Raw genomic sequence first — 25,607 nt, forward strand, 5'->3', positions numbered from 1 at the left:
ATAGTTTATTATGAAAGGAGAGGGAAACCATGAAAACCTGTGTGTCCTTCCCTGGATCTATCGAGACACTTTGGAGGTGCTCAGGGGGAGCTGGCCCCAGAGCAACCACAAAACAACTTCTGTGGTCTGACTCTTTGACTCATGGGTCTAGCATTATGGGGCAGGGTACCCCACCTCTGGCCTGGATGGCGGGGTACAGCAGCCTCTCTAGTTGATGAAATATACCTTCGTAGCGTCATGATGGCCATAGGTAATGTAATTTCTGTCCTTCAGCGGCCACCAGCGGTCAGAGTGGTGGCTGGCAGGGTAAGTGGGACGTTTTTCTTGGACACAGCTGAAGATCGCCAGCCTTCCATCTTCCTTGGCCATAAGCGGCAGGTAGAGGCGAAGCTTATCTAGCAGATGACCAGGCCAAAAGGAATTGGGGTGGGTGAGCTGATGACGGTTGGTCCTCTTCTTTAATTTCCTGGAAAGAGAGAAGACACAGGGAAGATGGGTCACATCAGCTGGGGCCCTGTGTGCTGATCAGTGGGCCGCTGATGAGGACCCGAGGTCTGGAGAGGCTGCTGTGGCCCTGGGGATGCAGGTGAGGGCAGGTGTGACCCCCAGAAGTAGCCTCCAATGCCCAAACCCACGGCCTGCCTCAGTGTGCTCTGGAGTTTGAACTCAGGACTCTGGAGTTATTGTTGTTGTTGTTGTTGTTGTCAGTTGTGGGACTTGAACTCTGGGCTTGGGCACTGTCCTTCAGCTCCTCTACCACTTGAGCCACAGCGCCACTTCTAGCCTTTTCTGTTTATGTGGTGCTGAGAATTCAAACCCAGGGCCTCATACATGCAAGGCAAGCACTCTACCACTGAGCCACCTTCCTAGCCTTTGCTCTGGTTATTTTTTGAGATAGGTTCTTGATTTTTTTTGTCTGAGCTAGCCTAAACTAAGACTTTTCTTAGTCACACTTCCTGCTATAGTTAGAATGCCAGGTGTCCACCATTCTGCCCAGCTCTGTGTGTGTGTGTGTGTGTGTGTGTGTGTGTGTGTGTGTGTGTGTGTACCAGAGTTTGGTCTCAGGGCCTGGAGTTCTCACTTGGCTTTTTTCCCCCTTCTTTTATTGTCAGTTTGAACTCAGGGCCTGAGTGCTGTCCCTGAACTCTTTCCACTTTGAGCCACAGCTCCACTTCCAGTCTTCTGGTGGTTAACTGGAGAAAAGAGTCTTAAGGACTTCCTTGGCTGGGCTGGCTTTGAACTGCAATCCTTAGACCTCCTCCTCTTGAGTAGCAAGGATTACAGGCGGGAGCCACTGCACCCGGCCCTCTTGGCTGTTTTGCTCATGTCTGGACTCTGCCACTTGAGCTATACCTCCAGTCTGGTATTTTGTTGGTGAATTGGAGAAAAGTCTCATATACTTTGTTGCCTTGGCTGGCTTCAAACCTTGACCTAAGCCCACTGGATCTTTCCAACTTTTTGTCTAGGCTAGCCTTGAACTTGGGTCTTTCCATCTCTGCCTTCCGAGTAACTCGGATTTGACCACTCCCAAACTCTAGAAGCATTTTCTTGTGCTGTGTGGAGTCTAGCCTCTGGACCCAGCCTCGCTGGCTGGCCATTTGCCAGTTTCACTTCTGGAAAATGGGATGCTGAGAGGTCACATGATCTCACTCCTGGGAATCATACAAGCAGCGCCTGCCTGGTGCCGGCCTCTGGGTGCTGGCTGGGGGCTGGGCTAGGAGCCCCCACAGAACCTCCCTGGAGCTGGAGTGAGGCCAGCCTGCCCTCCTGCCTCCTTCCCAATGGGGTGAGATGCTACAAACCCCGCAAAGTCTTCAAACTCTTTGAAGCCCATTTTCTTCATCGTTTTTGGTGTTTTCCTAATGGAGAAGAGAAAGAGGACATTTTGTTAGAGGGGGAAATCTAGGCTAATGGAAACTGGAGGTAATAGGAGACTGGTTTCTTTTCATTATTGTGGGGGGGGCTTGAAGTCAAAGCTTTGGTTGATTGGTTCAGATTTCTGCTTACAGCTAGCACTCTACCACTTGAGCCACATTTCCAGCCTCAGCTTCTAGCTAGGTAATTGGAGATAGGTCTGAGGAACGTCTCCCCCACCCCCGCTGGCTTCCAAGCCTCACCCCGTGAAGTAGCCAGCCACCAGCACAGAGCCGGAGTGTTTCTGAGTCTTCTTTCTTTCTTTTCTCTTTCTGAACTCTGAGCCTAGGCGCTGTCCCTAAGCTCTTCAGCTCAAGGCTAGTGCTCTACCCCTTGAGACATAGCACCACTTTGGCTTTTTCTGTTTAGGTGGTGCTGAGGAATGGAACCCAGGGCTTCATGCATGCTAGGCAAGCGCTCTACCACTGAGCCACCTTCCCAGCCCCTCTGGGGTGTTTCTTTAGCTCTGTTTTGATGCATGGGATGGAACTCACACTAAACATGTGCTCTAATCCCTGAGCTGCCCAGAGTAGCACAGCCTTAGGATCTCCCACTTAATCTTAGGTAGCCAGAGAGAGCCAATGTCCTTCCTAGAGCGAGGAGACCTTTCCCCCTTGGAGCTACAGCTGGCCAAGCGCAGGCAAAGATCCCTTTCCCAGGTCCCTAACCACTTCCTGGGTTCACAGAGCTCAGGAATTAGTGCCAGACCCCCTCGGGATGGAAGACAGTCATCAGGTGACCTGAAAGGCTCTGTGCTAACTGCTTGCCGGCTGGCACTGAAGCTCAGGTCTTCACAGCCGGCACTGGCAGCAGGTCTGGCCCACTGAGGACCAGGGCAGAGTAGCCCCATGGACGCACTCCCTGACCTGACCAGTGCTGTCTGTGCTCCACCCCACTGCGCACGCGCGTGAGGAACCCGCATCCATGAAGACACCGAGCTCACGGCAGCGGCGGCGGCGGCGGGTATGAGGTGCGTTAAGCAAAAGGCTTGTCTGTCTCCACAGAGCCTTCTGCCACACCGCCCCGGGCAGCTGGCAGTGGTCGCAAGCGCTGGGCAGGCCCGGGGCTTCCCTCCACCCAGCCGCCACCTTGGCCTCCCATCCACAGTCAGCAGTCACTCTGCCCGCAGGTGCAGGCCTGCCACACCACAGGGGGCCACAGTTTTTAAAGAAGACTTGGGTTGGCCAAGGGTCAGGGGAAGGCCCAGGGCAGTGTTTCCTCCAGCAGAGGCAGGACGGCCCCGCTGTCCTCCGCAGCGCCCCTGTGGGGGCCTCAGGATGGCGCTCACTGGGGCCTGCGGAGGTGCAGGGTGTGGTCACCCGGGGTATGCCTGGTCCTAAGGCCGGCATCCAAGGTGACACTAGCGACCAGCCGATCCAAAGCGGCAGGCCGGGAAACACGCGACACCCAGTGGCTGCCAGTGTCAGTGTCTGCAGCCGGAAGGGACAGCGAGGGGCGGGCGGGGAGGCCAGGGGCGGGGAGGCCAGGGGCGGGGAGGCCAGGGGCGGGGAGGCCAGGGGCGGGGAGCCCGCAGCCCAGAAACTCAGCTTGTCCATCCTCTTGGCCTTGCAGAGGTTCTGGGCCTTGAGGACAGCCGCACTCAGAGGGTGGAGGAGCCAGTCTTTGTAGTATCCTCCAGGCTGCCGGATGGGGATCACTTGCTCATCCTGGTAAACGATCTTGTCTCCGGGGTACAGCAGCGCTGGGAGTGGCAGGAGAGAAACCAGCACACTTGTTACCCAAGATCTCAAGGCTTTGAGCGCGCACGTGCCGAGCACATGTGTGCCAGCCCAGCGCTGGGGTTTGAATCAGGGCCTCACATTCTCACTTGGCTTTTTCACTCAAGGCTGGCACTCTATCCCTTGAGCCACACCTTCACTTCTGGCTTTTTGCTAGATAACTGGAGATAAGAGTCTCATGGACTTTCCTGCACAAGCTGGCTTTGAACAGTGATCCTGAGATAGCTAGGGTTACAGGTGTGCGCCACCAGCGCCTGGCTGTGCTCCAAGTTTTGATACTATTGCTTATGTGGGGCACAGGAGGCTGTATAGGTGAAGGCAGGGAGGGACATGCCTGATTTTTAAATGTTTACACATTTAATGTACATTGTTAAAATAATAAGTAATTTTACATACAAAAAATAGATTTGTGCCCGGCACCGGTGGCTCACGTCTGTCATCCTAGCTACTCAGGAGGCTGAGATCTGAGGATCACGGTTCAAAGCCAGCCCAGGCAGGAAAGTCCGTGAAACTCTTTATTGGAGATATAAACCACCAGAAAACCGGAAGTGGCGCTGTAGCTCAAGTGGTAGAGCGCTCGCCTTGAGCTGAAGAGCTGAGGGACAGCGCCCAGACCCACAGTTTAAGCCCCATAACCGACAAAAAAAAAAAAAAAAGAAAATAAAAAAGAAAAAAAATAGATTTATGAGGAGATGTTTATTAAAATATCAGTAGTAACCAACTCAAGCTAAGGGGGATATTAATTTTTATGTTTTTAAAGAAATGATTGAGTCTGGATACCAGTGGCTCACGCCTGTGATCCTAGTGACTCTGGAGGCTGAGATCTCAGGATTCTGGTTCAGAGCCAGCCTGGACAGGAGAGTCTGTGAGACTCTTACCTCCAATTAACTACCAAACAAGCTGGAGGTGGAGCTGTGTCTCAAGTGATAGAATGTGCTAGCCTACCCTTGAGAGAAAAAGCTCAGGAACAGCACCCAGCCTCTGAGTTGAAGCCTCAGAAAAGGAAGAAGAAGGAAAAGAAGGAGGCAAAGGAAAAGGAAGAAGAAGAGGAGAAGGAGGAGGAGGAAGAGGATAAGGAAGAGAAGAGGGAGCAGGAGGAGGAGGAGGAGGAGGGGGAAGAGGATGAGGAGGAAGAGAAGAGGGAGCAGGAGGAGGAGGAGGAGGAGGGAGCAGGAGGAGGAGGAGGAGGAGGGGGAAGAGGAGGAAGAGAAGGAGGAGGAGGAGGAAGAGGAGGAGGAGGAGGGGGAAGAGGAGGAGGAGGAGGGGGAAGAGGAGGAGGAGGAGGGGGAAGAGGAGGAGGAGGAGGGGGAAGAGGAGGAGGAGGAGGAGGGGAGGAAGAGGAGGAGGAGGAAGAGGAGGAGGAGGAGGGGGAAGAGGAGGAGGAGGAGGAGGAAGAGGAGGAGGAGGAGGGGGAAGAGAAGGAGGAGGAGGAGGGGAGGAGGAGAGGGGAGAGGAGGAGGGGAGGAGGAGGAAGGGGGGAGGGGAGGCTGCGCTTGCCCTCCATCCTCCCAGCGTCTGGGCTGTCTGTCTGTCTGTCTGTCTGTCGTGTCTGGGGGAGCCTGGCTGAGGGCCAGTGGAGGCGCTCACCTCTCATGAGGATGTCCTCCGTCAGGGGGAGGCCGTGGGCCTCGCACTCCTTCCAGCACTCCAGGTAGACAAGGAAGGCGTCCCTGCGGGCCTTGCTGATGAACTCCTTCATGTCCCCGGATATGGTGGACGGCAGGCAGTGCTCATCAAACTGCTTCTTCCCGCAGCGCACCAGGCGGCAGCACTCCGAGTACTGGATGGAGGGGATGGGGATCTGGGGGAGCGTGGGGAAGGGGGGCTTGTCCATCAGTCCATCACTTCGCCTGGCTGCCAGAGGCGCCAGGAGGGGCTGGGGCAGAGCAGGTACAATGGGGCTACAGCTCAGGTCCCACAGTCAATGGTTTCTGTTACCCTAAAAGGGCGCCTCAGATGGGCAGTGCTGTGGCCGTGTGCGCGTCCGTGCTCTGTGTGCGCATGCGATTGTGCAGCAGGGGCCGCACGCCAGGGTGTCCTGCTGGGAATGACTTTGTATTCATGCTCACTGGCTCCCTCCCTCTCTCCCTCTCTCCCTCTCTCTCTCTCTCTCTCTCTCTCTCTCTCTCTGTCTCTCTCTCTCTCTCTCTCTCTCTCTCTCTTTGTTGGTCGTGGGGCTGAACTCATGGCCAGGGCACTGTCCCTTAGCTTTTCACTCAAGGTTGGTGCTCTACCACTTGAGCCACACCTCCACCTCCAGCTTTTTGCTGGCTCATTGGAGATAAACCTATTGGACTTGTCTGCCCAGGCTGGTTTTGAACCTTCATCCTCTGATTGCAGCCTCCTGAGTAGCTAAGCTTGTAGGCAGGAGGCTCGGGTGCCTGGCTGGATTCTTTCATCTTTTCCCAGGCACTAGGATTACAGGCGTTATTTACTGGATGAACTACTTTTCGAGGTTGGCCTTTTCTTCTGTAACGTGCTTAAAAGCTGCTTCTGCTGAGGAGCACTGACCCCTAACTCAAGATAGAAGAAACACACCGCACCCCCTCTATTCTGTGTGTGTCTGCGGCCACTCCGCGGTCACCTTGGGCCCAGGAGAGGCGGGGACTGTGTGACGTACCTTCCCACCCCTAGCCCCAGCTTTCCCCATGTAACCTAAAACAAATGTCTGTACTCCAAAGAGAGCTGACGACTGTTCCTCCAGCATGCCCACGGGGAGGAGGAGAGGCAATAAATCTTTCTCTGCCCTTCGCCATGTCCCTCGTTTGGCACGTAGGGACAAGCGGCAGGCTGACACGTCCAGCTGCTGGACTTTGGGTGTGGGGTCTGAAACCTCTGGATTCACTTTGGTCACAAATTCCTTGGATTCTGAAGCCAGGCCCTTCCACTGGGGCTGTGATGGGGAGCTAGCCCTGGTCCCCGCGGGCAGTGACAAGAGTGGCAGAGGGAATTCCCTGTCTTCTGCCACACACACACCCCCGCCCCGCCATCGCCATCCCCCCCTCCCCCGCAGGCTGAGGTACCTTTCGGCGCCGCCTCCGCTCCCGGTAGCGCTTGCCCACGTCCTCCATCTCCTCCAGCGTCAGAGGCCGGAACTCCACCCTTGTGTCAATCTTGGGCACCTGCAGCAGGTCCATCTTAGGGGGCTCATGGTGTGAGACCATCACGGACTTCTTGGCAGGCCTCTTTGGGGAAGCTTTGCACACAGGCAAGTCCAGAACTAGAGTTAGAGGGAGGAGTGAGGGAGGGCGCCTGGCCACAGTGAGCCCACGCTACCCAGCTGGTTCTGAGGGGGCCCCGAGCGCTGCCCTCCATCCCCACGACCCCAGCTGCCATTCTCAGCCTCCACTAAGTGGCAAATAGAACCTTGGCCAAATGTTGGCCAGATTGCCTCCACCTTCCCACCTTCGGTGGAGCTAAGATGAAATCCAAATCTGCGAGACATCAAGGACAAATGCCGGCAAGGACAGGCAGGTGGGAACACTTAGACCCTACTACAGCCACCCTGGAAATCCTAACAAATTTGGAGGCTGAAAAAAGGGAGGACTGCGGTTGGAGGCTAGCTTGGGTAGAAAAGTTTATATCCTTTCTCTATTTATAGCTGGATGCAGTGGTACGTGCCTGTCTTCCTAAGCTATCGTGGTTAGAGAGGCCATCACAATGGGAAGGAGCTGGGTTTGACAACATGTGCCTGTCATCCTAGCTACCACGGGATGTCCAGACAGGAAGCAAGACCTGTCTTGAAACCAGCAAAAAGCAGGTCTGTAGGCATGGCTTAGTGGCAGAGCACCTGACTTGAGTTCAAACTCTAGTATGGTTAAAAAAACTTAAATTTTTTTTAAGCAAGTTGAAGAGGGTGGGGTTAGGGAATGCAAATGATCAAAGTACACAGTGTGCAGTCCTTCAGCCCCCCCAGTACTGGGATCATAGATGTGTGCTACTATGCCTGGTTTAGCTCTGTGTGTGTGTGTGTGTGTGTGTGTGTGTGTGTGTGTGTGTGTGTGTGTGTGTGTATTTTACTGGAGTTTTGAACTCAGATCTTCATGTCTGCCAGATAGACACCCTTACCTCTGATCCATATCTCCAACCCTCTTTTGCCCTGGTTATTCTTGAGATAGTGTCTTGCTTCCTGCCCAGGCACATGCCTAGACTAACAGGTACATAAGCCACACCCAGCATTTTTCCATTGAGATGGAGTCTCACAGACTTTTCTGCCAGTGCTGGCTTGAAACCATGATCCTCTGTCTCCACCACCTGAGTAGCTAGGATTATAGGCGTGAGCCACTGGGACCCGGCTCTCATTTGCCTTTACATGGACACAAGGGTAGCTGAGTCCTTGAGAAACTATCTGCTTCTAAGTTGATCTGTGGGTCTGGAAAAGCCAGTGTTGGCTAACAGATAGCCAACCAGAATAGGAGCACACACTTAGGACTGCCACAGGGGCAAGGCCCTAGGTGGTAGAACACGCACTCTGGGCCTTCAATAACTTCGGCTGGCTTGTGAGCCACTGCCTGTAGGTGCTGTTCAAGATGTCTGTGGTGATGGCATTCTGTTTCCCAAGAGAGCTGAGGTAGACTACCAAGTCTTCTACCTCCTGGGTCTTCAGGCCGACACCGATCTGAGGAGAGGAGAGAGGCCACCATAGCCAGCCCAGCTCCCATCCAAACGGGGCTTCATGCATGCTAGGCAAGCACTCTACCACCAAGCTGCGTTCCCATCCCACTCCTGGCTTCTTGGTAGTTAATTGGAAATAATCTCACAGACTTTCCTGCCCTGGTTGGCTTCTAACTGCAATCCTCAGATCTCAGCCTCCCAAGTAGCTAGGATTACAGGCATGAACTGCTGGTACCTGGACAGATTGCATTTTTACTTTTATTTACTTATAGTCAATTGTCAGTATTAATTCACCAGTAAAATAGGACCAGTACCCCTGGTACCAGTAGGAGCTTATTGAAAATGTAGCATCTTGGGCATTGCACAGAGATACTGAGTGAGAAGGCTCACACAGGATTCAAATGCCAGTGCCAGCTGGAGAAGCTCTAGAAGGCTCTAGAAGTGGAACTAAAAGCCCATCTCTCTATGGGGTCAGTTCTTGTGTTTTTTGTTTTTCCAGTCCTGGGCTTGAACTCAGGACCTGAGCATTGTTCCTGAGCTAGCACTCTCACTTGAGCAACAGCACTGCTTATGGCTTTTTCTGTTTATGTAGTAGCGAGGAATAGATTCTGGGGTTTCACGCATGCTAGGCAAGCACTCTACCACCGAGCCACATTCCCAGCCTGGGCTCAGTTTTGAAGATTCTTTCCATAGCTGGGTTGTTTTGAGGTTGGCTCTTCAGGCCTTCCACTCGTATAGCCTTTCCCCTGCTCCCCGGCTCTGAGCATGGAACCCAGGGCCTATGTGAGCCAGGCCCCGCCTACTACTGCACTGTACCCCAGCCCTACAGGTCTTCTAAGGTCAGATGATGCAGACGTGGGCTAAAGATCTGGTTTGACCATGGTCCTTACCCTACTACTTCTCGTCTGTCTCTACTGATGTAAAGCGGATGGCCTGATCCCCGTGTCTGTCTTTTAGTGGATCAGAACCTGGGAAGGGAGCTTACTGCCTTCAGCGTCATAATGAACTCCTCCCTGGAGATCTTCCGGCTCTCGCTGTGGTCCGAGTTCTCAAATATCTCCCCAATCTTGATCTTGTGATTGCGCAGGAAGGAGTACAGGACCGACAGGGAGGAGGGCTTGGGCAGCCGGAGCTTGGGCACTGGGTGGTGCGCGACTCGCATAGGTCTTTTCTGGAAGAGGAGAAAGGGGAGTAGGGAGGAAGTCAAGGCAGGCAGCCAGTAGGTGGCAGCCTTTCAGCGTTGGAGAGCAGCAGGGCGGCTGTGAAGGGAACGCCAGGCTGAAGGCAGAGTGCACCCGATGGGTGGAGACAACTGGCTTTTGCTGCACAACTCAAGAAGTCGCTGCTTCTGGCCTTGGTTTCTCTCTTCAGAAGCGAGAGGCTCAGATGCTGAGGCCGAAACCTCAGTGTGTCCTTCCGTAATCCAAATGTGCACCCCTGCTGGCGCCAGGCAGAGCTGTCTCTTGGCCTCTGCTCCTCCTGGACTTCCTGACTGATGTCCTTTCCTTTTTCGTACTTACCTGGGCCCAACTCAGCCTCCAATTCTGAATGCTTCCCGGCCATGGTGTAGACTGGAAGTTTACCCAGGCCTCCCTGCCCGCAGCGTGCTGCTGCTCTGTGCCCCCGTGGATGGGATCTGCCTCTGTGCGGGGCCTGCAGGAAACCTTCCTGTCACATTCTGATGTGTCTGCCCCCTGCTTCTGCACGAACCCCATGTGTAAGATCGTGTCTTCTGTGGCCACACTTCCCATCTCCTGTCCTTATACTGCTCAAGGCCCCAGGCCCTGGGCAGGGACACAGGAATTGTTGGCTGCTAGAATAAAGGATGCTGGGAAATAAGGGCTGGTCTACTTATACATGAAGAATCAGGGACAGAAAGGTGAAGCCACCTGCCTAAGGTCACGGAACACACAGTAGTAGGGCTGGGCTTCTGGCCAAGCCCATAGACAATGTGCTGTGGGGTTTTGGCAAGGATGACAGGGTACTGGTCTGAAGGGTTCTGGGCACCAGTGAGACTGTAATAATGGTAAAAATGTTGGTCACTGTATGAATATTTCCCATATGCTCAGCACTAGCCAAGGCACTTGGTGTAATTTATCTCAACATCACAGTGACCCCAGGAGAAAGGCACAATGATTAGTTTACTTTAGTATTAGTTTTAGTATTTATTTATTTTTGTTGGCCTGGGCACTGGCCCTGAGCTCTTTTGCCCAAGGCCAGCACTCTACCACTTGAGCCACAGTGCCACTTCCGGTTTTCAGGTGGTTCATTGGAGATAAGAGTCTCATGGACTTTACTGCTGGGGCTGGCTTTGAACCACGATCCTCAGATATCAGCCTCCTGAGTAGCTAGCCACCAGCCCCTGGCTTATTTATCTGTTTTTAAGACAGGATCTTCTATACTGCTATCCTGGAGCTCAGGACCCTCCCTACTCAGCCTCTTGAGTAGCGAGTACTACAGACATACACTAAAAAAATACACCTGTCTTCTCCTCATTTTATAGGTGAGGAAGCTGAAGCCCAGAGATCATAAATGTGTTTAAATAAGTCATTTGACCTCTTATCCCAGCTTGACCTGTACCGGGAGTTTCAAGTATTTTGTACAGCAAGGAAATGTGGCCGAGGCAAAGGAGCTGGTGCTGACTCTGAGTCTGCCTGAGGATTCCCCCTCCCCCTCCCCCACCCCCGCCCCCGCTGTGCACCTAGGGGAGGCCTTGGGGTCTCCAGAATAGCCATGTGGGTGACCTGGCTTGGAATCTGCTTTTCCTGTCTAGCCCAAGTCTTCAGACACACAGCTAGGCCAGAGACTCCTATCGTTCCTTCTGTGAAATGGGTAGACCAGCCCTGTCCTGTGTCACCCGAGGGACAACAGACCCCCAAGACTTTGAGCATCTTCATCCGGCCAGCAGGGCTGCTCACCATGGCGGTCCTGAGGCGGTTCAAGTGTCTCATGATCCGGGCGTTGCGCAGCTCCTGGATGTCCTGTAAGATCTTGCTCTCTGAAGGCGTGACCTCAGCCTTTCCATCCAACCACCGCTTCACGTTGCCCATCGACTCCAGCTGTTTCCGTAGCTTCAACCTCTGGCTGAGCCAGGTCGCCCTGTCCACTGGCTGCTCCTGGATATCTTCAGGTTCCAAGGTTTTGTAGCTGGAGAGGGGCTGTGGGGGAGAGGAGGGCTGGGCCGGGGGACCGCTGGGCGTCCAGCCTTTCTTGGGCGGCAGGATGATGATCCTCCGGCGGCTCCGTGGCAGGTGGAAGTCCTTCCGCTTGAACTGCTGGAAGCAGTGCGCAGTGACCCGCTCAGGGTTGAAGGTGGGGCTCTTGCGAGACTCATCCTCGTCTTCCAAAGCATCGGGCTGGTAGAACCCTGGGGAGAAGAGGGAGAGGTAGTGAAGAGGACTGGAAAGTCAGGAAGGAAAGATGTCTTAGCATCTGATGTGAGGCTCCATGATGAACTGGCAGTAATGAAACGAGGAACATCACGTCATTGCGGGACCTGTACCCACGTGTGCCAAGCTGAGGGCTTCACGCACTTTCTCACGTGGAATCCCCTTCACCTCCAGCCTCCAGGGCCAGCTGCCCAGGGCCAGCCTGGACCTCACGCCTCCTATTTTCACATTCCATTGTGGTTACGATAGCTTCCCCCACGGTGCCGAGACAGTGGTTGAGAGCTGATTGGTCTTAATCACTGATGCTCCTGCCTCCTACCTCCTAGCAGCTAGGATTCACAAAAGCAGGACCCCCAGATGCCACTCACCATTTCTTATTCTGTTATTATCCCTTTGACAGTGACAGAGTCAAAGGGATTCACCTCTGAAGCTGGAGCACTTTGCCAAGTCCCTGGCACCTGGCAGACTGCCGACAGAAACTTGGAGACTCAAGTTCCCATGTGTCTTCAGTGTGGAGCCCACTCATGTTTGGAGAAAGTGGCAGAGTGGAGCGGAGGGCTCCAGGCACAGGAGCTCCAAGATAGCAACCAGGCCCACTCCTCCAAAGGTGCATCACCTGCCCTCACCCCAGGGGAGATGTGCAGTGTGATCCCCAATTTCTCCTTCTGCAGCTTGGTGCCTGGCAGGCGTTGCCCTCAACCTGTCCAGCAGAACCAAGGGCAGACTGCAGTCATTTCACAGGCATGGTCCGTGGCCGGGTTCTGGAAGTGTGTGTGTGTGTGTGTGTGTGTGTGTGTGTGTGTGTGTGTGTGTGTGTGTGTGTGTGTGTGTGTGTGTGTGTGTGTGTGTGTGTGTGTGTGTGTGTGTGTGTGCAACACACATGGGAGCATCTGTGACACGTAGCTCCAAGCTTTGCTTTAGGCACTTAACTTGCAGAGCAAAGCGATCTGTGGCCATGGCTATGGACACCAGGATGATTGGCTGAGCGCAGCCACGTGCTGGGAGGAGGTGGGGATAGAGGGAAGGGCTGGCAGGGGGGACCAGGATCCCAGACACTTTGCTTTTTGTCCACACATTCATGCCCAGGGGTCCCAAATTGGAAATAAAAGCAATCAGTCAATCGATGGACTGACCAATCCCATTTCCCCCCCATAAACTGTAAGATCTCAGCACATCAACCAATCATTAGGCCTCAGCTTTCTCATCCAAAGAACAGGCCCTGCACACACAAGAGGGTTTTAAGAAGGCAAGCAAGTCACAAATAGAGGTAGGGCATTTAGTATGCTTTGTCCCATCTGACAAGAGAATTTCAGTACCCAAGAACCAGTGCATTAATAAACTCTTGAGATGTCCATCAAGGAAGAGAACACGGTCTATTCTCACGATACCTGTGACAATGTGCATGCAAAATGGAAGAAACTAGAGCAGCTACATGCTGCTCAAGAAACTAAAGGCAGCTACATGTGATTGGTTCTATTTCTACAAAGTGCCCAGAACAGGCAAATCTACACACAGAAAGATTACCAAGGTAGGATGAATGGGTACAGTGGGTTACGATGAACTGCTGGCAGGCCTGGGGTTTCTTTGGGGGCTGATAGGTATGATCAGGAATCAGTGGTAATGGTTGCACAACGATGTACATGCACAAAAAACCCTGAATTGCTGGGGATGGAACCCCAGCTTTGTGCAGGCTGGGCAAGTGCTCTACCACTGAGCTACTCCCTGGCTCTAAAATGTTGAATTTTATGATTTGTGAATCTCATCTCACTAAAGTTACGCACCCAGGTGTCACTCACACCTGTAGTCGAGCCTATGCAGGCTCAGTTCTGAGGACTGTGGTTTGAAGCCAACTGGGACAGAAAAGTTTGTGAGACTCTTATTTCCAAGTAACCAGAAAAACATCAGAAGGGGAGGAGTGGCTCAAGTGGTAGAGCATTTAAATTGGAGTGAAAAAGCCAAATAAGAGCACAAGGCCCTGAGCTCAAGTTTCAGTAACAGCACGTGCATATGCGCATGCGCACACACGCACACACGCACACGCACGCACACACACACACACACACACGCACAGATACACAGGTAGTACAGAGCACAGGACTACAATCCTAGCATTCAAGAGGCTGAAGCAGGAGGACGTTGAGTTCTAGGCCAGCCTGGGCTACATGGCAAGACTGCCTCAAGAAATGACAACAAAAAACAAACCCCCAAAACCAACAAAACACAAAAACCTCACAAAGCAGTTACCCCCCCTTTTTTTGGGGGGGGGTCCGGTCATGGGGCCTGAACTCTGGGCCTGGGCGCTGTCCCTCAGCTCTTCAGCTCAAGGCTAGCACTCTATCACTTGAGCCACAGTGCCACTTCCGGCTTTTTTTTCCTGCTTATGTGGTGCTGAGGAATCGAACCCAGGGCCTCAGGCATGTGAGGCAAGCGCTCTACCACTGAGCCACCTTCCCAGCCCAGCAGTTACCCCCCCCTTTTTTTTGTTGGTCGTGGGTCTTGAACTCTGGCCTGGGCGCTGTCCCTCAACTCTTCAGCTCAAAGCTAGCACTTTACCACTTGAGCCACAGCACCACTTCCGCAGTTGCCCCTTTAGTAAGATGCAGTAACAACTTGAGGCCACCACACGGTGCCCTGGAGCCACCTTAACATATCTTGAAGGCAGGCATTATTTCAGCACTGCTGCGTAGGAACTTAGAATGGCGATGTTAGCCAGGCTACGCTATTCCATCTGGAGATGAGGGAACCGATGCAGGTCACGCATCCTCACCTGCGGCAGAGGGGGAAGGGCCAGGCCTGGAACCTAAGCAGCCGGGTTGAGACCTGCACTGCTCTGCCCCCCCGCACCCCCCACGTCCCCACTCTTGATGGAGGGGGGTCCTGCCATCCAACGATCATTTATATCAGATTCTTAGTGTCCAACCTGTATTGGCCAGGGCTTCAGAGAGCCTCTGAGCTTTTACAGCTGCCATGCACGGTGGGTGCTTCCTGACACCTCACCCTTTTTACTTCGCTTGTCACTTGTGTGCCATTCTCTCTTCCAGGAGGTGCTCATCTTTGTACCCCTCCCCAGCACAGGGCTCTGCACTAGATGAAAATGTGAGGGGTTATTACAAAGCCAGCGTTTGTCTGGGGAGGGGAGGCGGGGGCCAGTGTTCCTGTTTTCCGATCTAAATCCCTCCCTCCTCCCAAACTGACACTTGCTCACCAAAGGGAACTAACTAGCCTGCATCATACTGCATCTGGTTCTGTTCAAATACCAATCTACGAAAAGGCAATTTCCCAAACAACTGATTCATTTTTCCTTTATTCAGTCAACTTAGTTTCCAAGTTAAGCCTTACAATGGTAATTAGAAATTAGGACAATTAATTTAGAATTTTGTTTTGTTTGGGGAGCTTGTTCTAAGGTAAATGCTTTAGTACTGATACCTGTCATAAAATGGCATAAAACAAAAAAGATCCTATTCTTTAACTGGAAGATGAGACAAGCATCTCACCAAGGAAGTCAAGGTCAAGGGCATAGCTGAGCTCAAGTGGAGCCATAAGTAGACATTCACATTATCACAAGGAAGAAGCTGGGGTCACATCTACAATTTAAAGATCCGGTGTGGAATCAAGAATACATGATGCTAGCAAGTGGCGCTTCGGCTCTAGTAGTAAAGCGCTAGCCTTGAGCCAAAGCAGCTCAGGGACAGTGCCCAGGCCCTGAGTTCAAGCACCACAACCACCACCACCAACAAAATTAAAAAAAGAAAAAAGAAAACATGATGCCAAAGAAATACTATTTTTTAAGTAAGCTTTTTGTAAGGTATATATTTTTTTTATTAATTGTTCACTATCACACTGTAAAACCTTTTATTACTTTGTGCTTCAGTTTTTAAAAGCTATGTTAAGCATAACCAGCCACCATTCTAGATACAGGGATTCTAATTAGTTCAACTAGAATTGGTACTGGGATTTGAACATGTACTTCCTAAGCAACTGCTCTGTTGCTTGAGCCTCCCTTCCAACCAGCCCTGCCCAGGGTATATTTTCTTTTTTTTTTTTTTTTTTTTGGGTCCAGTCGTGGAGCCTGAACTCTGGGCCTGGGCGCTGTCCCTCAGCTCTTCAGCTCAAGGCTAGCGCTCTACCACTTGAGCCACAGCGCCACTTCTGGCTTTTTTCTTTTTGTTTATGTGGTGCTGAGGAATCGAACCCAGGGCCTCAGGCATGCAAGGCAAGTGCTCTACCACTGAGCCACCTTCCCAGCCCCAGGGTATATTTTCTTAATGTGCTCACTGGACCATTGATGCTGAATGTTCTAGAACATATTTTGTTAAATGGAAACGAGATTGGGCATTATGAGTGGATGTTTGCCTTGGGGAGAAGGTATAATTTAATTTTCTAATAACACCTTAAAATGGCAATTGGTAACACATAACTTAATAAGTTAGGATCTTTTTGTTTAGTGATTTCTGTCTAGCATAAATGTATCGTATCTGAACTATAATATTATGAAACTACAATAAAATGCAAACTTTCTGACTGTTCACTTAACAATTACATAAAGTAATAGTTTATGAACAGAAAGTCTGATCTGTCTTCTAGCAGCGGTGACATTTACTCACTCTGTACTACTGGTAGTTTATAAAAGCATTTCCCTGTTCACATTTCATTACTAGAAAAGTCATATAGTTTCAAAATTATTATTTTTTTTGTCGGTCGTGGGGCCTGAACTCTGGGCCTGGGTGCTGTCTCTCAGCTCTTCAGCTCAAGGCAAGCACTCTACCACTTGAGCCACAGCGCCACTTCCAGCTTTTTCTGCTTATGTGGTGCTGAGGAATCGAACCCAGGCCCTCATGCATGCGAGGCAAGCACTCTACCACTGAGCCACCTTCCCAGCCTCTAGTTTTAAAATTATTATTTCATAATAATTTATGAAAAACGAATCTTGAGCTGGGCACTGGTATCTCACACCTGTATCCTAGCTACTAAGGAAGCGGGGATCCAGAGGATTTTGGTTTGAGGCCAGCCCAGGCAGAAAAGTTCTCACTAGACTCCATCTCCAAAATAACCAACAAAAAGCCCAGCTAAAGACATGGCTCAAAGGATGAGTGCCAGCCTAGCTAGCAAGGGTGAGGTCTTGAGCTCAAACTCCAGTGTTGCCAAAAGAAAATTTAAATCTCAAAATATGTTCTAGAATCTTCAGCAATAAAGATCCACCCATGGAAACACACAGCGTTAGAACCTGTATGTCTGGATAAACAGCTCATTGAATAGCTTGGAGCTCTTAAAAACAACTACAAAGCCATGCATAAAAGACAAGTTAAAAAGACTTCAAAGGGCTCAAGACAGACTTAATTTTTCATGATTTTCCCAAAGCCAGTCATGATATTTATTTAATTTGTGGTCTTCAGGGTGTACCTGGAAGAAACAGAACACATTAGAAGACAGAGACCTCATGTAAATTAGTCATAAATACATTTTAAAAGTTTGGTGAGGAACAGGACTTTATACTATACACCTGAAATATATAATACCCTTCAACCTAGCAGTGTTCACCAGTGTTTAAAATTGTACTTTACGTGAAGGCAATCCTGTACAGTTACAAAATACTCCTCAATTCAGAACTGACCCAGATCTGCAATGGACGGTGAGAACATGAGTTAAGCCTTAACATTCCATTTTCTATAGAAGGTTCTGGGCCAAGAGGTTAAATGAGCTGCTTAAGTCACAATGGATTACTCTGGTGGAACAGGGGCAGGTCAGCCCGAGCATGGCTGAATGCTGAGGGCCGTCACAAGCTGACGGCCTTGTACCAGGCTACCTGCCAACTGCCAGCTAGCCAGCAGGGTGCCCCAGGGTGTGCTGGGTACACACAGCTGAATGGGTAGCTGTGGTGCTACCACAGAGTGAGACGCTGGGAGAAACCCCAACAAGCTCAAACACGCCTGCTTCCCTTTCGTGGTGTCCTTTTGACAGGAGAAAAACCACTCCAGGCTTAGAGACTGGGGAAGACAGGAGCAGAGCCACGGGTGACAAATGCTAAGGGTCAGTCTGAGACCACAGCAAATTGTCTCTGTGAACCTGGGAGTGTCCGAGGATCCACTACACCACCGGCTGCTGCTAGAGCAGGGATGGCAAGACTTGTGTTCAATAAGTGGTCTCAGCTGTCGTGGTGGACTTAGTTTGTCCCAGACTATGTGTGGGATATGTCAGGGGCTAGAGGTGGGCCTTACCTGCTTCCACTCATTGACACAAAAGATCCGGTAAGAGTCATTGCCATATTTCCCGATGCCGTGGAGCTCGATGGGATACTTCCACTGCTTTGTCAGATACTCATCTGAAGAACACAACACCACGCACGGGAGGTTCTCAACAGGGGGTGGTGGAGGCAGGAGGGGGAGAGGACAGGGCAGGACAGGTGCCTTCCAAACATCCCTCGAGCGATGGTTCTTCCTGCTGAGACTCACAACACCCTCATCACCTGCTTCTCCCTAACCCCTTTGTGCTAACTGAACAGAGGCAATGGCTTCTGAATTCTGCCTAAATAGACCCAGAGCTGTGTCAATGGGAAATTGAGGTTTGGGGCAAGTAGACAGCTTTTGTTTTAAAATATATTTTTATTTTCTTTAGATAGTCATATAAAGGAGTTACTATTAGGTAGGTAGACAGTTTAAAAATGCCTTCATCATGCAGGGTTTTGGTGCTCAAGTCTGTAATGCTAGCTACTCAGGAGAGCTGAGGATCTCAGTTGGAAGTCAGCCCCAACATTTCCAATTACCCACCAAAAAATTGGAAGTGGAGCTGTATAGCTCAAGAGGTAGAGTGCTATCCTTGATCAAAAAATCTATGGGATAGTGCCCAGGCCCTGAGTTCAAGCGCCAGTACTGGCAAACAAACAAACAAAATATATCTTTCTTTCTTGAGCTGAATGATTTCTATTAATGTAGCATAGAGGAATTAAAAATTTAAGGTGTGGCTCAGAGTCTTTAACTCCCATTTCCTGCATGGGGAGCTGAAAATGTGATGTTCCTCTTTTCTATTTCTCTCTAAGTCCGTTAATACTAAATTTTTTTTTTTTCTCTTTGTCAGTCCTGGGGCTTTTGAACTCAGGGCCTGGGCCCTGTCCCTGAGCTGCTTTTGCTCAAGGCTAGCATTCTACCACTTGAGCCACAGCTCTACTTAAGGCTTTTTCTGTTTATGTGGTACTGGGAAATCAAACCTAAGCCCTCAGGCTGGAAAGGTGGCTCAGTGGTAGAGTGCTTGCCTTGCATGCCTAAGGCCCTGGGTTTGATTCCTCAGCACCACATAAGCAAAAAGAAAAAAGCCGGAAGTGGCGCTGTGGCTCAAGTGGTAGAGCGCTAGCCTTGAGCTGAAGAGCTGAGGGACAGCGCCCAGGTCCAGGCCCCACGACCGGACCCCAAAAAAACAAAAAACAAACAAAAAACCCCCCAGAAAACCCAGGGCCTCATGCATGCTAGGCAAGCACTCTACCAGTAAGCTACATTCCTAGCCTGAACTAAATTCTTACTAAAACTTAAAAAAAAAAAAAAAAAAGATGTGGCTTTCATTAAGTAGGCACCATTTTCCCCCTTTGGGAGCAGAGAACCGTACCTGAGAACTTGATAATGGTTTTTGCACGGAGATCGTAGAGACCGAGAGGCCGAAGAAGTTCTGACACGTCTCTCCAGTCTGCAGCTCTTGCGACATCAGCTGAGGGGTACTTCTCTAGAAACTCCCAGAGCACAGGAATTGCCATTTTGCCTGGGGAGTGCAAACAGCCTGTTATTATCAGCCTCCAGGAGGGCTGGTTTCCTGCTCAGGCAGTTTCTTGTCTAACATTGTTTTGTTGTTGTCGGTTGTGGGGCTTGAACTCATGGCCTGGCACTCTTCCTGAACCTCTTTGTGCTCAAGGATAGCTTTCTACCACTTGAGCCACAGCGCCACTTCCAGTTTTTGAGTAGTTAATTGAAGATAAGAGTCTCATGGGGACTTTTTTGTCTGGGCTGGCTTTGAACCTCAATCCTCAGATCTTAGCTCCTGAGTAGCTAGGATTACAGGTGTGAGCCACCAGCGCCCAGCTTCATCTAGAACTTTTCATAAGAAGTTTTATTTGTTCAATCATGGACAAGAAACCATTTCTTTGAACCAGCACTTTCAAAGTCAAATAACAGCAATGCAAATTCATCTGGTTAATAGGCAAGTTACACTAAAACTGGTCTTGCACAGAATTAGCTTTAAATAATCAGGTCACTAGTAATTTAGAACATGAGATATGGAACTAGAAACATGGTTCAAATAGTAGAGTACCAGCCATGAGCAAAGGAGAATGCAAGGCCTGGAGTGCAAGTCCCAGTACTGACCCATACACAGTCCTCTCTCAGAACACAAGGTATATACAATGAAAAAGAAATGCTCACAGGGGGCATAGGAATGTTAATTTTCACTGATTATCAAAACTAGTCTGCAAGTAGGAAGAAAGTGTCAATCTGCCCCCTAATGATCATAAGGACTTGGGATAGCCTTTTGTCTAGCACTGTACCACTTGAGACACAGCTCCACTTCCAGCTTTTTTGGTAGTTTACTGGAAATAAGAGTCTCACAGACTTTCTTGCCTGGGCTGGCTTTGTACCTCAATCCTCAGATCTCAGCCTCCTGAGTAGCTAGGATGACAGGCGTGAGCCACTAGCGCTTGGCATGTAGCCTTTCTTATAGGTGAAGAGTTTGAGAGCTGAGAGGAAAGCTTAGCCAATATCACAGACTTGAAATAGACCTTGAACCCAGGTCTCTAAAACAACTCAGTCTGATTCTTTCTCCTCTCTAGTCTCTAAGGCACAAGTGAAAATAATCCACAAACCTGATGTGCGGTTGAGAAATATAGTCGCAATGAGGAGCTTCCATGGGTCATGGAAAAGGGTTTCTTGAACAAGATTAAAAGGTGACCGAGGAGGAGTCCATTTCTTAAAGGCTTTGCGTCGTGGGGGGCTGAGAGCTGAATGGATACACAGCATCAGAAAGGTGTACTTCCAAGACAAGGACAGCCCCATGCTCTCTCTGGGGATCTTACCTTCTTTGTTATACTTGCTGGAAAAATACAGGCTTGTTTTCCTTTTTTCTATTTGTGCCCGTGGGATGGCATTTTCTGAAAAGGAAGAGTGAGCACTGTTTACAGAATCTACGGTGATGGTGGTAGTTATGGCACACGCTTTTAAGACCAGCACTTGGGAGGCTGGGCATCATAGGACAAGAAAGACAGAGGGAAGGAAGCAAAGGAAGAAAGGAAAGGGAGGGTGGGAAGGAAGAGGAGAGAGATCCTACATATGAGGCCAAGTTAAAAAAAAATCTATGTATGTATATGCACACATATAGCATATACATGAAACAGACCAAAGCAGTATAATAGTTGTTGGTGAGTGGTAACTTTTATGTTATAAACTTTCCAAAATCTCTGCACTGAATGTGTAAATACTTAGCAACGTAATGGTTACAAAGCAGAAGCTGCAACAAAAGCTAAGCTCTGGACTGGAGCGCCCCCTGAACGAAGGGAAGCAGTGTCACTTAGCCCGTTTTCTGGTTGTCCTATTTAGTGCTTGTTTCAGCCACATGCTATGAATTTGAATGCCAGCTAAAAATACCTTGCATTTATATAGTGTGAAGCCATTATTTTAACTTTTTTTTTTTTTTTTTTTGGGTCCAGTCATGGGGCCTGGACTCTGGGCCTGGGCGTTGTCCCTCAGCTCTTCAGCTCAAGGCTAGCACTCTACCACTTGAGCCACAGCGCCACTTCCGGCTTTTTTCTTTTTGCTTATGTGGTGCTGAGGAATTGAACCCAGGGCTTCATGCATGAAAGGCAAGCGCTCTACCACTGAGCCACCTTCCCAGCCCCTATTTTCACTTCTTATCTTACAATACTTTTTTTCTTTTTTTTGAGACACTGTCTTGCAATGTAGCCTAGGCTACACTGAATTCATGATTCTCCTGCCTTTGTCCCCTAAATCCTGGGATTACAGGCATGCTCCACCATGCACAGCTTCACTTTACAATATTCTTAACGTGAAAATGGGACTAGTGAGTTACTACCTCCATTTTACAGAGAAACTAAGACAGAAATTAAACAATGTCCCCAAATGATGCTGGGTTGAGAGTACAAGAATCCTAATAGCCAGTGCCATTTGCCATTCGAGTTTGCTTAAGTAAAGCCCAACAAAGGTCTTGGAATCCTGGTCCATGGATTCCTGTAACTAAGCACTCGCTGCCTCCCTTTCTGGTGAGGCCAATGGGGGAGTGAGAAATAGGCAGGGCACTTCATCTTGCACAGAGAACTAGACTTCTGTAAGTACAGGATGAACAGAGTATTTCCATCTTAGTCACCAAAGGATGCTCTAAATATTTAATTCATCCATTACATCAGCAATAAATCTACATAAATGCTTTCTTTAAGAAGTTCCAAAACCTAGAACAGACTTGAAGAATTCTTATACATTTGCTAGGGACATGTGGCCATTTTTTATTAAAGGTAGATTCCAGGCACAGAAAGGTCTTAAAATTAGGGTAAGACTGAGCGCAGGAATTAAGTCTAACCTCCTGTTTCTACCAATTTTGTCCAGGCAATTTCCCCAAAGGGTTTTAAGTAAAATTACTATTCTTTATAAGAGTTATTCATTATATCATAATGGCATAATGAATGACTAATATAGAGCTGCCCAAAAGGTCTCCTTTTTTTAAAATCAATTATTCACTGAGGAATTATAAAGGCAAAATTGCTAAGCCTGGAATCTGTATTAAGAGCATATTACAAATAATACATGAACTACATGATTACTCCTTTGAATTATTTAGAGCTCTTAGGCCTGTTAGCAAAGCATTATGTGATAATAGAAGATACAAATGACTGTGATAGATACGAAATTAAATGAAGTCACACGTCAGGACTAAGCAACAGGAGGAGTGTGAAGACACACTATTCTTGGTCAGTCCTACAGAAAAAGAACTTTCTCCACATTTTTCACAAGGGAAGCCTTTCAATTTCCCTTAATACATTAAGATTGCTGTCTGGGGAAAGGCTGGGGAGAGAGAGGCCTGAGGCAAGCCCCAGCTGTTGCTCCAGGGAGACAGTGGCAGATCCTGACAGTGACCAGCTGGGCCTCTCTGTGCCATGATCAGAGACAGTTTTAGGATCAACTGGGAGAACGAATCTGCCATAACCATGGACAGGCATGAAACCCAAGACCTGGGAGTGTGAACCCCCACATTTAACAGCGCCAAAATGTTCAGAATACCTTGGAACATTTTCTCAGAAATAAAGTCATTCTTGGCCTGAGAGCAGTTGCACATTTCAGAACCACATTTTAAAACGTCAGTATGCAAATGATGCTTCCTGTCCCCATCGGCTACCTCTGTTCTGATCTCTTCACGTGTCTTGTCATCTGCTTCTGCGGTTGGACATGATTGGTTTGTGATGCCAGAAGTGATTTGTTCAAAATGAGAATCTGATCCCGAACTCAGAGATGTCTCTTTTACAAGGCTCCTTTCTTCACTGGTCACACTGAGGGGCTGGTCGCTCGCTCTGCTGTCTGAAATGCAGTCAGGTTGACTTTCTTGTGCAACAGGCTCATTTTCAGCACCTGTTTGATTAGGTACAGATCCTGTTTTTCTCTTACTTTGAACAGAACCGGGCAGACACTTCCTGCGCTGTTTTTTGGTTTTCTTAACTGGAATTTCTTTCAACATAGTCACCTTTCTTTTGGACTTCCTGACCTTAACCTCATGAACAACTTCATTTTCTTTCAAGAGCAAAGGGATGGGGTTAGAGGTTGATAGTGTTCTGCTACCTTGCAACTCTGAACCAGCACAAGAAGCATTTCTTTTCCTCCTGCTTCGTGTCCTGAGGTTCTGGTTTGAAGCATCACTTTCCTTTTGTAGCTGGGCAGTCAGAGCTGCAAGGCTGAAGTCTTTATGTTCTGACTTGATGACTCTTTTAGACAGTACAGTAAAATCAAAAGCTTCTGGTTTAAGAGAAGTCTCTCCATTTTTGTGAAGGTAATTAGCAAGTGACTTTCTGGATCGGAACTTCTGTCCTTGTGGGCTGAAAAATGATGTTAAAGAAAATGTGAGACTTTAAAAAAGAATGGATCCACATTTCAAATTTCTAACTAATAATTTCCACAGGTTGCTACAGATGTTTGCCATTTGGACGTTTAAAAAGTGATTAAAAAAAGCATTTACCTACTGGTACTAGGACTTGAACTCAGGACATTGTGCTTGCTGGGCAGGCTCTACACCATGTGAGCCACACCTTAGTACTTTTTTGCATTAGATATATTTGGAATAAGGTCTCATTTTTGCCTTGCACTGGCATTGGACTTTGATCCTCCTATCTACGGCCCTCCTTTGGTGTATCTGGGATTATAGATGTGCTTACTGCTTATTGCACTTACTGCTGCAAATGAAGGCCTAAGACTTTCTAGGCTGGCCTTGAACCACCAACTTCCAAATCTCTGCCTCCTGAGTAACTGTAAGAGGCCTTCTTAAATGGATTCCTCTATGATAGCATAAAACTTACAAATACAATCAAAGGGCAAGTGTACCTTTAATCATTCACACTACTGAAAGTATCAAAATGTATGTAACTGAACCTAGATCCATTACTGTAACTAACCAGTAACACTGATTAGTTGTTTTTGGTAATGGTGTTGGGGATTGAACTCAAGGCCTGGGTGCTATCTCTTAGCTTTTTCATTCAAGGCTGGCACTCTACCACTTGAGCTACTGCTCTACTTCCAGCTTTTTGGTGGTTAACTAGAGTTAAGAATCTCATAGACTCTCCTGCCTGGGAAGACTTTGAACTTGCATCATGATCTCAGCCTCCTGAGCAGCTAGGGTTACAAATGAGCCACTGGCACCTGGCTCCACCATGGTTATTAAGATAATAAGCCAAGATTCCTGCTATACTTTCCTACTAGCTGTCTAGAAAATAATTATTTGCCGGTACTAGCTTTACTTACCACCTTGTTTGCTTACCTGATAAAGTATACATCAAATCTTCCTGCTGTTTTCCCAGACAATCTTTGCTTCACAACTCTTTCCCATCCACAAGGGACAGACAGACGGCTGGCTGTCACTGTGGTACCCCCAAAACGAGTGGCAGCGATGTTTTCTGTGGGGCTGCCCTCACCGCTGCTCTTTATGGTCACTTGAATTTCACCTCCTTCCACTTTTCCCGATTCCACTTCCTCACTGGAAAAACAAGTGACGAACTCATTCATAATTTCTTTTTCTCTGATTTTATTCAGCTTCAATCCTGCACAATGCAGGAACCAAAGGGAATATTCCGATTACGATGGGGGAGCTTTAAAGTTTGTAGAAAGGAGGCAATATCATTTCGTAAAGGAAGTTTGGAGGGCTAACTTCTGACAGCAATCAGGGCAATCAGCTTGGTCTTCCCAGGGACCCCCCACCTCCACCCCGCCCCATCCAGGCAGACCCTCAGACACAGCCCCCTCCCCCCTCCCCTTCCCCTGCTCCCCCGGCCCCTCCCCAGGGCTGCTCCCGGGGACAGAACCCGCAGGCCTCCAGACCCACACGGCCTCGCCCGCTTCCCCGGCACAGGGGAGAAGCTGAGGCCCGGGAGGGGAAGGAACTTGCCCGAGATCACCGAGGCGGTCCCCACAGGGGTCCGACGGGGCGGCTCGGCCGACCCCCGGGCTCCGACGCGACATCCCGGCGGTGCCCGTAGAGTGGCGTCCGGCTGCGGCACGGGGCCGGGAGGCGCCGCGCCCCGCTGCCGGCAGAGTTAGACGAAGACACCGGTTCACAGCGCCAAGCCGGACCTGAGCCCCAAGGCAGGAAGAGCCCCTCAGAACCACCGCGGCTCCCCTCCGAAAGCCGCGTTTACACGGCTCTGCCAATCAGATCCTCCCTTGCGAAGTTGCACCGCCCATCCATCCTCCTCGACCAATCGAGCATGAGCTTC

General features: G+C 49.7%; 2 protein-coding genes across 2 annotated transcripts; both read right to left on the minus strand.

Moving 5' to 3' along the window:
- Positions 1-17,450, minus strand: LOC138824829 (EF-hand calcium-binding domain-containing protein 12-like). Its single transcript, XM_070019178.1, has 9 exons — positions 17,268-17,450; positions 11,186-11,634; positions 9,253-9,438; positions 8,124-8,271; positions 6,677-6,873; positions 5,241-5,454; positions 3,463-3,616; positions 1,803-1,859; positions 1-466 (listed from the first exon to the last, which is right to left on the minus strand). Exons 1-9 carry the CDS (start codon positions 17,293-17,295, stop codon positions 208-210), a joined length of 1,692 nt encoding a protein of 563 aa, XP_069875279.1. The 5' UTR covers positions 17,296-17,450; the 3' UTR covers positions 1-207.
- On the minus strand, positions 15,452-25,464 carry LOC138824830 (methyl-CpG-binding domain protein 4-like). The gene is made up of 8 exons (XM_070019179.1): positions 25,280-25,464; positions 24,656-24,871; positions 22,915-23,720; positions 20,703-20,777; positions 20,493-20,627; positions 19,250-19,399; positions 17,872-17,975; positions 15,452-17,056 (listed from the first exon to the last, which is right to left on the minus strand). Exons 1-8 carry the CDS (start codon positions 25,351-25,353, stop codon positions 16,979-16,981), a joined length of 1,638 nt encoding a protein of 545 aa, XP_069875280.1. The 5' UTR covers positions 25,354-25,464; the 3' UTR covers positions 15,452-16,978.
- Positions 25,465-25,607: the final 143 nt, after the last annotated feature.

Source organism: Dipodomys merriami, unplaced genomic scaffold (genome assembly GCF_024711535.1).
Source record: "Dipodomys merriami isolate MVZ:Mamm:240054 unplaced genomic scaffold, mDipMer1.0.p SCAF_13, whole genome shotgun sequence".
Classification (NCBI taxonomy): Eukaryota; Metazoa; Chordata; class Mammalia; order Rodentia; family Heteromyidae; genus Dipodomys; species Dipodomys merriami.